This window comes from Argentina silus (genome assembly GCF_951799395.1).
Source record: "Argentina silus genome assembly, chromosome: 4".
Lineage (NCBI taxonomy): Eukaryota > Metazoa > Chordata > Actinopteri > Argentiniformes > Argentinidae > Argentina > Argentina silus.
The window spans coordinates 8650697-8665248 of NC_139658.1; the positions used below are offsets into that span (position 1 = coordinate 8650697).

The following is a 14552-nucleotide window of genomic DNA, read 5'->3' on the forward strand; positions in this document are numbered from 1 at the left end:
TTTCTCACTTTTTGAATCATGACTATAGCAACAGCCACAAGTCCTCAGACAGTGGAGTGCATTATAATCCTCAACTTTGGACATTGTAATCCTGCCTAGCAACAGTAATAAGAGGAGGTGGGGGATTGACTGCCAGACCCTGCTCACAAACACACACACACACACACACACACTGGTTACACACTCATGCTTCTCACACACCTGCTGCTCACACTCACACTCACACACACACACACACGCTGCTCACACAAACACATAATAATCCCTCACACAGTCGAGAGTTTAGTAGATGTGTCCTGAATGGGCTTCTCCTGAACCACACACTTCAGCTTGTTGTTGACCTTCCTATTGGTGGCGATGATGACCAGGGGGCTGACGGCTGCGTAGATCGACGAGAAGAAGATACGCAGATCCGAGATCAGCGGGGAGCCCATGGTCTGCTTCACAGTCAGAGTGTACACCCACAGTCCATTGTCCACCCCGTAGAGGAGCACATAGAGGGTGACCAGAGCCACCACGGCCTTGGCTGCCCGCCGCTCTGCCCCCCCACCGCCCCCGCTGCTGCTGCCGCTGCGGAGGCCCTTCACCTGCCTGTTGTGGCGGACCAGGAACACCAGGAGGATCAGGCTGGACATTGTCATGAGGACCATGGGCACCACGTCTCTACCCACCTGGCCCGCCCCGTTGGCCTGCTTGGACAGCTTGGACGGGAAGCGCACGTAGCAGAACTCCACGTTGATCCCATGCTGCATGAGGCGGGAGTCGTTCCTGGTGCCCAGCGAGAAGGCGATGGCCGCCGAGCTCATGGAGGTGTTGATGACCCAGAGCGTGAGGAAGATGACCGCCAGGTAGCGTGCCGCCAAGGAGCGTACCGAGGCCCAGCGGGACCCCGGGGGGGCGATGCTCAGGCACTGGTAGGCGCTCAGCAGGAAGGTCAGCCAGATGGAGAGGGAGCGGGACGTGCGGTAGATGAAGATCACCGTCTTGCAGCCCGTGTTGTCAAAGATGTTGTTGGCCAGGTGGAAGGTGGCCAGGGTCTCCAGGAGGCAGCGCACCCCGACCACCAGCAGGTTGACACAGGCCAGGTGCAGCACGATGGCGTCGGTGGGGAGGAGACGGCGCTCCTGGTAGAGACCGAGGAGGAGTGAGCAGATCACAACCATGTTCCCTGGGACTCCCACCACAGTGAGGGAGAGGTAGAGCATCCCCCGGACCAGCTCCTCTGACTCCATAGCTGCAGGGATGAAGGGGTCAGGTGTCACGCCTGTTGCTGTTCTGGTGACTCTGGTGCCGTCCTCTGGCGGTCCGGTGCCATGCCGGCTCATCAACATTCATTCCGATCACCTGTGTTTTCCTGCCCTGTGTTGAGTATATATAGCCTTTTGTTCTCCTGTGTCTTTGTCGGGGATTCTCCCTGTCCGAGTGTAAATGTAGGGTGATCGGAATGAATGGTGATGAGTCGGCACCGGCACCGGAGGAGGGCACCAGAGTCACCAGAACAGCAACCTCAGGCGTGACAGTCAGGGGAGGGCTAATGGAGGTAGAAATCGGAGGACAGGCTCATTGTAATGCATGGAATAGAAGGGGGAATGGTATCAAACACCTGTACCCCTTTCGAAAAACATCAAACACCTCTACCCCTTTCAGTGGAGGCTGGTAGAGGTAGAAATCAGAGGACGGCTCATTGTAATGCATGGAATACGCGTGTGTTTGATACCATCCCTCATTTCAGGGGGATGGTATCAAACACACGCGTATTCCATGCATTACAATGAGCCCTTCCTCAGATTTCTACCTCAACCAGCCTCCACTGAAAGCCGTATAGGCATCAATGGCACAGATAGACACTTCTCTATACAGATTTTTAAGTCTATAGCCATCAGCATAAAACCAGTTAGAAAACCATAGCCATGTGTTAGCCCTCTTACCTGAGAGGTGTATGATGGTGGAGTCAGTGGACTGCTATGTCTTTACGTCTCTACAACTAGACCTAACTCCCCCTGATTTGTTAGGTTCCTAGAGGTTTTATACTCTCAGAAAGGTAACAGTAACAATACATTAGCATGGTCCACTAAACTTAGGCTCCTCTTACCATCTGCTCCCAATTACCTGAAATCAATGCAGATGACTGCATCTGTCCTGGCTGTGGCTCTGTAACACAACAACAAAATAGTCAAGGTAGGTTGCTGTAGAAAATTAGGTTTGGGAAGTCCCTAAATGGCACAAGTCCAGCCAGGGTGCAAAGGAAGTTATATTGTTGGGGAAAAAATGTTTAATGCTCACACATATTTCCCAGTCAGACCTGTTGCTCTTCTCATACACTACTTCTCCACTTCAATGACGCTTATGAAAAACATAATGCTTTACCTCATCTCTATTCAGAGCCAGTTCCTAAAATACCTCTATATGTATGAATATGTTGTACTTTTCTGGCTATTCACCAGGCCCCAATGCTGAGGTACTGAGATGTTAATTCATTCTGCTGTGTTCCGGGTAATGAGAAGAGCTAAGCACAAGGCCACAGTGCCCCCCTGTGGAGAGATACGAAACAACGGTATACGTGTAAAGTGTTTATGCTGCTCATAGCTGAGTCCCACCTCTCTGCTCTCCATGCTCTGCTCACACTGAGTCCCAGGACTATTCTTATTATTGTAATGTATACCGCCCCTATTTCTCATTAGGCCTTGATAAGACATAATGTGTAGTCTCTGAGGAAGGCCTGTGAGCCTCAACACAATTGCATCCTTTGCTATGCAATAACCGCTAAAATAGAGGTTCCACAAGAGAGACTGTCTTGGATTCTTTTTGAAGTATTCTGCTTTTTCACAGCTGCAACTTCATTTTGTCCCCCAGTGAATTTGAGAGAGAGGCTAATACACATGTACATGGGGATTCTGGAAGTTAGATGGCAGGAATGTACACAAAGATAATGATTAATGGTGTGTATTATTTAACACTCCTCGCAGTTTGGCAACATCTTTAACATTGAAAAGAAAGAAACATTTAAAAAAAGCCAATGGTATGAATAATGAATCAATAAAGTAATTATGAGGAAGTTGGTCTGGTCTTTGGGGGAGACAAGTGAGGAAAACTGAAACTCTTGTCAAACCATGACACAGACGCACACACGTAATAGAATCCCCTGAGAAGAACACGTATGGGCTTGTCCCTGTTTTAATTAGCCCTGTAATGTACTGTAAACACATTCATTCACACATGGGGAAATAACAGATCATTTATCTCATGTTTCTCTAATGAAATCACCTCATGTCCTCCTCCTTTTATCAAGATTACCTAAACCATAAATCAAACATTCTGTTGTACAGATAATGAGGTAACATGTTATCTCATACCAAGGCGGAAAAGGCATGGTAAGATGAGTGTGTGGTGGATAAATAAGGAAGGTGTTAGTTAAACTAGGCATCAGAATAGTGGTTTATTCTCCCATTGCTCCCAATTAGAGCTGGCATGTGCTACTGCCTGGGTAATTGCGGTGCTTCAGTGCTCCTGTGTGACCTATTCCCAGGGCAGGCCAAAGAAGGAGAGAGCCATACAGAGGAACAGCTGTACTTGTTCAAACCTCTTAAGTGACCCCCTAATAGCTTCATCAATCTGCTCTTAAATCAACAATAACAAAAACTTCTACTAGGGTAAAGAACACTCCCACTGAATCTCCCCTGTGATGGGTCCTTCTAAAAACTTGACTGTTTCTATGTGTTTTGTTACATTTTAACTTATTTTTCCTTATCATCGGGTTTCCACTGACACTTACAGATCAGTAGGCTGAATTTTGGGATACATGTTCTCAACCTTAATGCAGCCCAAATTGTACTCTTGTTTACATGAAATTGTCTTTAATGCTAGAGGGGGTGGGTTCATGGGGTGAGGGCTGAAATGTTGTTCTCTAATCCCCATGGGACATAAGAGGGTATAAATTCAAATTACAGGGGCGATCAACCGCACTGAATGCTCAATACTGCGTATGTATTATTATCAATAATTGCAGGTAAGGATAATTCACAGTTCCCAAAGTAAGTCAATTATTCAAGAGTGTACAGTAAAAAGTCTGTTTATGATTTGGCGTGTTATGATATAGGCAAGAAATGTTTGTGGTATGACCTTCACTGTTGGTGTGTATTCACAAGTCTGTTTAACATACTGAATTTTCTGTCTCTATTCTACAACATGGTAGGTACTCAGGCTAGGTGTTATCATGCTGGATCTGTGTGTCACCATCAAAGGGGTGTCCTTCCTCTTGCAGACAGGCATGGGCATCCTCGGTAACGCCATGGTGCTGCTGGCATATACCCACATCGTGTTGGAGGAACATCGCCTCCAATCCGTGGACATGATCCTCTGCCACCTGGCCTTCGTCAACCTGATTCTGCTTCTCACGCGCTGCGTTCCCCAGACCATGACTGTCTTTGGCCTGCGTGACTTACTGAATGACCCCGGCTGCAAGGTAGTCATCTACTCCTATCGCATCGCCCGGGCCCTGTCTGTGTGCATCACCTGTATGCTGAGTGTGTTCCAGATGATCACCATCGCCCCAGCAGGACCACGCTGGTCCAGACTCAAGGCCAGGCTTCCCTCCCTCCTCCTGCCCACCTTCGCAGGGCTGTGGCTACTCAACATGGCAGTGTGCATCGCCGCGCCGTTCTTCTCCCTAGCCCCACGCAACGGGACCGTCCCTGCCTTCACCCTAAACCTGGGCTTCTGCCACGTGGACTTCAGAGACAGCCTGTCCTATGTGATCAACGGGGTGGCCGTGTCAGGGCGTGACTTTGCCTTCGTGGGGCTGATGTTAGGGTCCAGCGGCTTCATTCTCCTCATCCTCCACCGACACAGTCGCCAGGTGAGGGGGATGCGGCGGTCCAAGGGTGGAGGGGCCGAGACCAGGGCAGCCAAGACGGTCATCACCCTGGTGGTCTTGTATGTGGTTTTCTTCGGCATTGACAATGTGATATGGATCTACATGCTGACGGTGGCCAAGGTGTCGCCGGTGGTGGCTGATATGAGGGTGTTCTTCTCCTCCTGCTACGCCTCTCTCAGCCCCTTCTTCATCATCAGCTCCAACAAGAAGGTCAAGGGTAAGCTGGTGTGTGCTGAGGCTGACCAAGAGCAGCAGCAACTGTCAGTCAACATCCAGGACTCCACTGAAAAAGTCTGAAATGTTCCAAATCTAGACAGGACTCTAGGAGTCATCATCTGTTTATGGTCTTCTTCTCTTTGTTTTTACAGTAATGTGCTATGTGACCATTTGATTTCAGTTGTATTTATTCTAATTCATTCCAGTGTGTGACAAAAGTGATATCATCCAATGGAGAAGATGGAGCTGTGAAGATATTAATAATAGGCCTACAACTATGCAACATTTTATGATCCGTGCAATTGGCTACTGTGAAAAAAAAAAAAAGACTTAAGATGTAAGGCTATTGAATAAGTTATATTTCAATTGAATAATGCATAAAGCACGCCTGTTTGGTTTAACATTGACTCTATTTATCCACAGGCCAATATGGTTGCTGCATCCACTTTTACATTTCAAATAAAACCGAATGTGAAACCTATAGTTGCAATGATTTTGCGTGTTCTAAAATTGCTCAATCACAACAAACTGTTATTTTGGCTTCAACTCAGTTCATAGTGGTTTGAAGAGGCCACACACACACACACACACACACACACACACAGTATGTCAGTCAGCTGTCAGACTGAGATTCCCGATTCTGACAGTTTCGAAATGTGGAAACAAAACACACAGGCTTTGATCAACCCGGAAAAAGGAAGTACAAGCGCATTGTGTCAGCGTGAAATCCTGCGAATGTGAATGACAACATCTACAATTGAATCTCTATTGAATGTATAATAGCTTCTAACAACTTAATGTAAAGATACTCTCGCATCATCGTAGCAATTTTCGGATAGCGAGATGGGAGCTAGCTAACCTACGCTAACCAGATGTCGAGCCCTTCTGTCCCTGTCGACACTCCTCCCACAGCTGATGAATTGAAGAACTGCCTGACCAACTTTTGTTTTAGCAACGTCGGAGGCTCGCCAGATTTGACAATATGCATTTCTGAAATGTAAGTGTATGAGCTGTTCTCTGTGTCTTGAAATGATACCGATCTAGCTAACCAGGTGCAAGAAGACGACATCGTAATGCTGCTTGATGAAGATCCTGCTTGATGAACGATGGTATTCCGCTGATTCCGCTAGCAAGCTATCCTCATTGTTTTGGGAATAATCACTTGAGGGTTTTAGCTCCCAATACAATTTGGACAACTTGACTGTCTATCTTTCCCAGCATTATCGTTCGGGGTAAGTTTAGCTACGATGTTCCAGAGTTAGCAAGTTTGATCTACCTGTCTTGCCTAACTCGTGAAGCAATACTAGAAAGTCTGTGCCTTTTTGTTTATTATTATTATTGAGAACAGTATCATCGCTGAGTGAAACCTGGTGCGTGTGAATACCCTTTGTATTATTCTATGCCAATGGCGTTGTTTTGGTTGTAGGCCTATCTCAGGTTTAATCTGTGATGTTCTCTCCTTTGTTTTGGGACAAAGTCTGGGTGGTTGCCAGGTCCTATCTGCTTCAGCGTCCCCTGTGAAATGAACTGGCTTTGAGGGCTTTCCAGCATCTGATGACAACAATGGCGAGAATAGCGTGGTATCAAGAGAAGGTAAATAAATACCTGCTGGTTACTATTGAGGAGGATACAATATATGAGGAAAGACCTGAAAGGCACAGTGTTCACTCACGTGATGTGATCAAGACTGTGGTGTCTGTGGCAATTTGTCAACAGATTGGTGCATATGATCAGCAAGTCTGGGAGAAATCTCTGGAGCAAGCTGAGTTCAATGTAAGATGTTTGGCCTCATGTGCACCTATTTCACGAATCATTCGAATTCATTCCATGTTCTAATCAGTATTTCACCCTAATTACGTCTCTCACACACACACACACACACACACACACACACACACACACACACACACACACACACAGGGTATTGACAGTAAACCAAAGAAGACGGGCCACATCAAGCAAGACCTCATCGATGTTGACTTAGTACGAGGTAAGAGAGAGCATCCATTCAATACAAGACATTATCCCTTATGTTAACTGCAGTTAATGTGATAATATTCATAGTTTTTCTAATTTGATTGGATGCATAATGGATGTAAAAGCTACGAATCATCTTACAAAAAGCCTTTGGCTCGTTCCAGGATCCACGTTCAGCAAGGCCAAGCCAGAGTCTCCATGGGCAGCTCTGACCCGTAAGGGCCTGGTCAGGGTGCTCCTCTTCCCCTTCTTCTTCCAGTGGTGGATCCAGGTCACCTCCAAGCACATCTCCTTCTGCATCCTGGTGCTCTACTTCATGCAAGGTAACAATAATAAACGTAAAAAAAAATCATTTAAAAAAAAAAAAAACGCACACCATGCTGTAGTTTGGTGAGGTGCACGCTGGCAGGTGAAACTTAAAAGAAAGAAAGGAAAGACCATACACTCTTGCTCCAATGCTAGTTATTTATTTAACTAACGTTTCATAAGGGTTTCAATAAATAACTATATATAATAAATGTTGTATTATTAAGTATAGTGATAAATGAAACATCATAATAATTATTTGTAAAGTGCTTTTTTAATTTGTGCAATCTCAAAGCCCAATGCGTAAAGTTGAGTGCATTCAAAACAAACACAAACAAGACACTAAAAACGACAGGAAGGCCTGTCAAAACATGTTGGGAGTTTTAGGCCCGATTTGAAGGAGATGATTATCTGGTAAGCTGAAGCATACCTACTTGATCCCTTCAACAGTGCATTAGGCATGGTTCAGTGGATCAACATTTCCTTCTGTGTCTAGGCATAAGTCCAAGAATAAATAAGCAAACCGGTTCTATGTCTTCGTCGTGATGAAAATAAAAAACAGGTGTTGAAACTTCTTGATGATGTATTCATGGTTACTCCTCTGTAGTGGCAGCAGCTGTGATGTACATGGAGATTCCTGCGGCCAGTGCCAGCGAGGTGTTTGGGCCCATGTGTCTGATGTTGCTGCTGGGGACGGTGCACTGCCAGGTGGTGTCCACAGAGTCCAGCCGCAGCCCCTCAGGCAGCCCTGCTACCAGCAGCACCACCAGCCCAGCACGCAGGAGGAGGTGGGACTGACACACTGCTCACACATGCTGGTTACACACACACACACACACACACACACACACACACACACACACTGCTCACACATGCTGACTCACACACTTGCTTGCTGGTCACAAACTCTCACCCACTGCCATCCCACTGTTATTGTATTCCTTTTGACTGTCTGTTTTTTTCCGCCCTGTCCTGCAGGCCCAGGAAGAGTCGAGGGGTGAAGAGGACAGAAGGGCTGGGGAACAATGGGGACACTGAGCCCCAGTCCTGGGAGCTGGAGGAAAACCAGAGGTTCAATAGGTCAGAGGAGAGGAGGGTAAGGCCACATTCAGTTGTCATACTGTATGCCTGTTCTCATATTCAGTTTTTTGGGGGTTATTGGAAAGTAATGTAGATTTTTGTAGATCAGTGCCATTTTGGCACGGAATGGATTGTCTGTTCGTCCAGCTGATGTGTCTTGATTATTTTGTTGTCAGACCAATCAGAGAAAGTCAGGGTTTGGAGCCTCTGATGAGCTGTCCAGTGAGGAAGAGGAGGAGGAGGAGGAAGAAGGAGCACCACCCCAAGACAGACACATAGATGTAGTTGGACCTACGCCTACCTCTGTCCTCAGGAAGAGACGCCTCCACTCCTTCTCAAACACCACACCACTTCAGGTAAACCTAACCCTCATTCACACTACAGAGCTGAGCCGAGTTGAGCTGAGCTGTACTGGGCTGGACTGGTTACACATCCACCATAGCTGCTGAAACAACAGTGCTGAAAAGGGCATGTGAAGGGAAAACCCGACTTGTGTTTATTCATGTCAAAATGCGCAAAAAATCATGCTAAAATGCTGAATTCACTGAGGAACATCGTAACGCTTTCATTTTCGCTTTCGTTTTTAACAACAATGTTGTTGGTGATCAAACATAGTTACTCTATCATTACTAAATATATCTAGTTTAATTTGCCTTGAAATGTTTACATGGTGGTGCCGCAAAGTTCACGGCCTGGCACAGTGCCACTCTTACATTCTTTGGGGAGAACCATGACTATGGTTCCGGTTGGCCCGGTAGTGTGTAAAGCCCCCACCCCTATAGTAACAGTTAGCCCTTCCCTGAGCGTTGCAGCCAGACAGGAGGTATTGAGTTTGACCACATCATCATCATCCACACAGGAGGAAGGAAGTGGTGCTCCCACCAAGGACACAAAGGTGAAGCCACGTGAGGTCGAGCGCCTCAGGCCCAACGAAGGCTCCCGCCAGGCGTCTGACACCGATGACACCATGTGGGAGGAGCTTCTCCAGGGACCTGACTCCGCCTCTACAGGAAGCAGTGACAGTGATGGTGAGGGGCGGTACCACGCTAACCTGACCCTCCCCCCGTCCACGACCCTCAGCAGTGATGATGAGAACATCCAGCAGGTGAGTCTATACACAAGTAATTGGAGGACGGGCTCATTGTAATGCATGGAATGGAAGCTAGCAATACACCCTGTCAACTAAAGTGTTACTAACTCCAAAAAGTCTGTGCATAGACAAAAGTGATTCCTATGGGATCAAGGGAAGGGCAAGGTGCAAGCTTGTGTAAGTGAGGGCCATTTTAGCTAAGTGTTCAAACCTTACACACACCCTGTCAACTAAACGAAAGTGTGTGTGTGTGTGTGTGTGTGTGTGTGTGTGTGTGTGTGTGTGTGTGTGTGTGTGTGTGTGTGTGTGTGTGTGTGTGTGTGTGTGTGTGTGTGTGTTGCAGGGCCAGCTGTCCTGGCTGCAGGCATGTCATCCCTCCAGAGACAGAGTCAGTGCCATCATCTGGGAGCAGGGCGACTGTAAGAAAGCAGACATGTCAGTACTGGAGATCAGTGGAATCATCCTCACACGGGTACACCTCCGATACCCCGGCCATTACCGACACGTGTGTGTGTGTGTGTATGTGTGTGTGTTTTCACTGGTGCTATTTATCACAATTCAAACTCATTCACAACACATGGCAGATGCTGATCAGTGATCACTGACACCATTGGTAATATTGCTTGTTATTAGAGATATTCTGTGGCTGGAATTTGCATATGCACTGATTAGTTCTCCATTTAGAGTGCCTCAAGGTATCACCAAGGTATCTCCCCTCTCATCTCTCGCTCTCTATGCTTTCTCTCTCTCTCTCTCTCTCTCTCTCTCTCTCTCTCTTTCTCTCCCCCCCCCTCCTCCTGCCCTCTCTTTCTCTCTGTAGGTGAAGGTGGTCGAGCAGGGCATGGGGTACCTGTTCCTGGGAGGGATGGTGACTGCCACGCTGGCTCTGCTTCCCTTCGTCTTCCGCCTGGCACAGCGCCTGGACCTGACCCACCTGAACTCCCTGTGCCTGGCCGAGCTGGCAGAGATGACGGTGGGGCCGCCCAACGCCCAGAGCTACGCCTTCTTCCTCATCACCACAGTGCAGAGGGTCTGCCTCACCGGCCTCTTCTTCTTCATGATGTGTGTGGCTGAGAGGACGTACAAACAGGTGAGCCTGCTGGTCCCTTGACTGTTGTAGCCAGTCTTCCATTTGCTCCACTCGCAATTCATACCTGCAAGGCCCTCAACACTGTTTTCAAGAGATAGTAAATACTATTGTCATAGTTATCTTATTTGCTGTCATGGACATTTGACACGTCTCTCCCCCCAAGTGTGTCTACACACTCGATGTTGTAACTACAGGTGCAGGAGGAGTAGAAAACAACACTCAAAACTGTAAGAAGTTGAAGAACCAGTTACATGTGAATTGTTTACAGTTTCACATGTCTTTCCCCCAACAGCGGCTCCTATTCGCCAAGCTCTTCAGCCACCTGACCTCAGGACGGAAGGCCAAGAAGTCAGAGATCCCTCATTTCAGACTGAAGAAGGTTCAGAACATCAAGATGTGGCTGTCACTCCGCTCTTTCCTCAAGGTCTGTCTGTGTACTGTCTGTGTTCCTCAAAACTCTTCTTCTTATTGTACTTCAGTATTCATTTTTGGCCACCAGGGGGCGATCAAGGTCTTTTTTCCCGTTTGGTCTTTTTGAAGTAACATTTTTGTGAATTGCATTGCATTTATGTATGAAATGTGCTGTATTAATAATGTTTGATTTCATTGCAGAGACGAGGGCCCCAGCGTTCTGTTGATGTCATCGTCTCCTCCATCTTCCTCCTTGCCCTCTCCATCGCCTTCATCATCTGTGCACAGGTCAGTCATGTCTGTCACACACGCACACACACACACACACACAATCCAGGCCCACTTCTCCCGTAGACCAAAGATCTGCGAGCATTGAGTGTTAAGTGTTACTCTCTCGTGGCTTTGCGGCTGGGTTGTCGGGAGAAAATAATTACTACTTAAAGTTTACATTCATGCTTTCTAAAAGCTTTCTAATGGTTGTAATGACTATGTTTAATCGGTAGTGATCATGAACAAGATCCCTTGAAATAAATATTTAATTTACCAATGCTGTTTTGATCTGGAAAAGCGCCTTCTAAAATAGAGTGTCTGGTGCAACACTCGGTTTGTGTACAAACATTTTGTTACTGGCCGGGGGTGTTCTAGGGGAGTGGACTTTCACCTTTTTGTCTCTGGTGGCTGCCTCTTCGAATCATGTGTGCCAGCAGAAACACAACATCTAATGTCCCACACAGCAAGTCCATTTCAGGGGGGTTATATTATTATTATTATTACTATTATTATTATTATTAGGAAGGATGTTGTTGTCTGGAACTGAATTTCGCCGCAGTGGCGACTTATGCCCTGCTCCTTTAAAGCTACAAAGCTTTTGGGGAAAGTCACCCCATGTCTCTGTCTCCCTCCCAGCTCCTACACAGTCACCACACATTCCTGGAGTCAGAGACCAACTGGGAGCTGATGGTGTGGGGCTCCTCTCTCATCCTCTTCCTGCTTCGCCTGGCCACCCTGGGAGCAGAGACCAACTGTAAATACAGCAACGTGTCTGTGCTTCTGACCGAGCAGGTGAGGCTGGTGAGACACACACACAGACACACAAATAAACACTTGAATTAATATTTCCCTCATCTCAATTTTTCTCTTCCCTCAGATCAACTTATATCTCAAGATGGAAAAGAAGCCCAACAAGAAAGAAGAGCTGAACATAGTGAACAATGTTCTGAAGCTTGCAACAAAACTAATGAAAGTGAGCATCTCACAGGCCTGTGACCGTCCCTCAGGACTCGTGTCCTCAGTCACATATTATCAAACTGTCTACTATCGGTTGTGTTTTTCATATGTGTGGCGAAAGTGTCTATGACCAGTCAATTCAGGAAGTAAACTGAAATTCCAATTCAAAATGTCCTCCATTTCCATTGCTTCTCAATGAGGAGAATTTGGGAATTGGAATTTCAGCTTACTTCCTGAATTGAAATGGAATTGACCCCAACCCTGTCTATGACTACTCATCCCTTCACCCCCCCAACCCTGTCTATGACTACTCATCCCTTCACCCCCCCAACCCTGTCTATGACTACTCATCCCTTCACCCCCCAACCCTGTCTATGACTACTCATCCCTTCACCCCCCAACCCTGTCTATGACTACTCATCCCTTCACCCCCCAACCCTGTCTATGACTACTCATCCCTTCACCCCCCAACCCTGTCTATGACTACTCATCCCTTCACCCCCCCAACCCTGTCTATGACTACTCATCCCTTCACCCCCAACCCTCTGACAGGAGCTTGACACGCCGTTCCGTCTCCTGGGCCTGACGGTCAACCCTCTGATCTACAACATCACACGCGTAGTCATCCTGTCTGCTGTCTCCGCCGTGGTCAGTGACCTGCTGGGCTTCAACATCAGAGTGAGTGGAGCTCTACTACCGACACCACAACACCTCACCTCACAGTGCTCAACGTGTGTGTGTGTGTGTGTGTGTGTGTGTGTGTGTGAGAGAGAGAGAGAGAGAGAGTGAGTGAGTGAGTGAGTGAGTGTGTGCTATGTCTCTGTCATAGATCTCACTGCAAAACCAAACATTTTATTTTTTCATGTTTGTAAAGCTTCTATTTAGTATAACAAAATAGTGTATTTTGTATGGCTCTTGTACAGTATATTGAATGTGTCCTCCATTTTGTCTCCTCCCCAGCTGTGGAAGATCAAGCCTTAATGTGAACGTGCTAAAACCACTAACTGTCGGACGCCGGAGACTCGACCACTCGGCCAGCTCCTGTCGCCCGCAGCCAGCCAATCAGCTAGAAGAAGTGTGCAAACCTACTGAGCGTCTACGCATCTCCATCTCCGTGCCTTCCCAGGAGCATCGAACATTCTATCGCAATATTCCAGTGTTCATTGAGTTGATTCCAGTGTCATATCACAAGCATGAGCTCTGACAATCAGTTATACCTGTACCTGTAGTCACCCATGGCAACCTCATTCATTGTGGTCGCCACCCATTTTCAGCAGCAGTCCCAGGCCTTATTTGAAATACTCTTAAGAAGCATCCTTCCTTCCTTCCTTCCTTCCTTCCTTCCTTCCTTCCTTCCCTCCCTCCTTTTGTCCTTCCTTGAAGAAATCACTGATTTGACATAACTTGATACCTGAAAGCAATGCAATGAAAAGCTTGCTTGGACCAATCCTATTATGTTGGATCACTCATTGCTTTCAGGATTGAGGAAAGAAGGAAGGATGTATTTGAAGGAACTGATTGAACAGGGCCCCAGTAACCCAGTGCCTGAACTCTAAAATCTTACCTTGGAATGACCCTGAGCTTGTTCACTTCCTGCTCTTCACGTCATGTGTCAAAACAGTAGCCAATGGGTGCCTTCTGAGGACTGAGAACTTGCAGGTTTGCGTCAAGACATTTGAATGTGTACTATTTCAAGACATAGAGGAGGAATGGCATATGACATACGAGAGATCAAATCATTATAAAGAAAGAAAAATTGGACAGCCCAGCATTTGACTTGTAGACTTCCTAAACATTGTAACCTAGACTTGTTAACTTATTTTACAGCCAGCTCTTGAAAAATGTGACTACAAGTCAAAACAATGAATTAATATACTACAATGATTAATGAATTGCTTTTTTCCCAATAGGATTTAGGTTTAATAGGACCGTTTTGTGCATATTTAATGGGAACTTGGGATAGCTTATATTGGGGCTCTATTTATTTGAGATTCAGTATTACTTTACTGATCTAATGGTACCCATAGATCTTAATCCTTGGACTGCCATCATTGCCTTTGTATTGATGACCAATGTTCTGCTAAGCTAACTATGCTAACTGTGCACAGACAGTATAGTTTGATACATTAGGAATGTTGCAGTCTGTTTGATAAGAAATAAATCTATCCAAATGCTTTTTTCATCATTTGTTGTGTCAGTGTGTCTGTTGATGTTCTAACCTTCTCAGAACGGATGTTGACAGTCTTGGAAACTGGGATCATTTGTGCTTGTTGATATTTTTC

General features: G+C 46.5%; 3 protein-coding genes across 4 annotated transcripts; 2 read left to right on the forward strand and 1 right to left on the reverse strand.

Annotated features, from left to right (window-relative positions):
• Positions 1–266: 266 nt before the first annotated feature.
• Positions 267–1232, reverse strand: ora2 (olfactory receptor class A related 2; the record flags this gene model as incomplete). The annotated part of the gene is made up of 1 exon (XM_083669303.1): positions 267–1232. The coding sequence occupies one exon, from the start codon at positions 1230–1232 to the stop codon at positions 267–269; it is 966 nt and encodes a 321-aa protein (XP_083525429.1).
• A 2981-nt stretch (positions 1233–4213) lies between these two features.
• On the forward strand, positions 4214–5205 carry ora1 (olfactory receptor class A related 1; the record flags this gene model as incomplete). The annotated part of the gene is made up of 1 exon (XM_083667786.1): positions 4214–5205. The coding sequence occupies one exon, from the start codon at positions 4214–4216 to the stop codon at positions 5168–5170; it is 957 nt and encodes a 318-aa protein (XP_083523912.1). The 3' UTR covers positions 5171–5205.
• Positions 5206–5775: 570 nt separating this feature from the next.
• Positions 5776–14455, forward strand: phtf1 (putative homeodomain transcription factor 1). Of its 2 annotated transcripts, none has more exons than XM_083669086.1 (17): positions 5776–6086; positions 6567–6682; positions 6806–6862; positions 7010–7079; positions 7231–7389; positions 7980–8160; positions 8351–8468; positions 8629–8808; positions 9312–9557; positions 9886–10014; positions 10363–10632; positions 10925–11056; positions 11245–11331; positions 11950–12105; positions 12191–12286; positions 12823–12948; positions 13231–14455. In XM_083669086.1, exons 2-17 carry the CDS (start codon positions 6644–6646, stop codon positions 13249–13251), a joined length of 2067 nt encoding a protein of 688 aa, XP_083525212.1. In that variant the 5' UTR covers positions 5776–6086; positions 6567–6643; the 3' UTR covers positions 13252–14455. The 2 variants fall into 2 exon arrangements, with proteins under 2 accessions (XP_083525212.1, XP_083525213.1); XM_083669087.1 differs by lacking the exon at positions 5776–6086 and adding an exon at positions 6115–6321.
• The last annotated feature ends 97 nt before the right edge of the window (positions 14456–14552 follow it).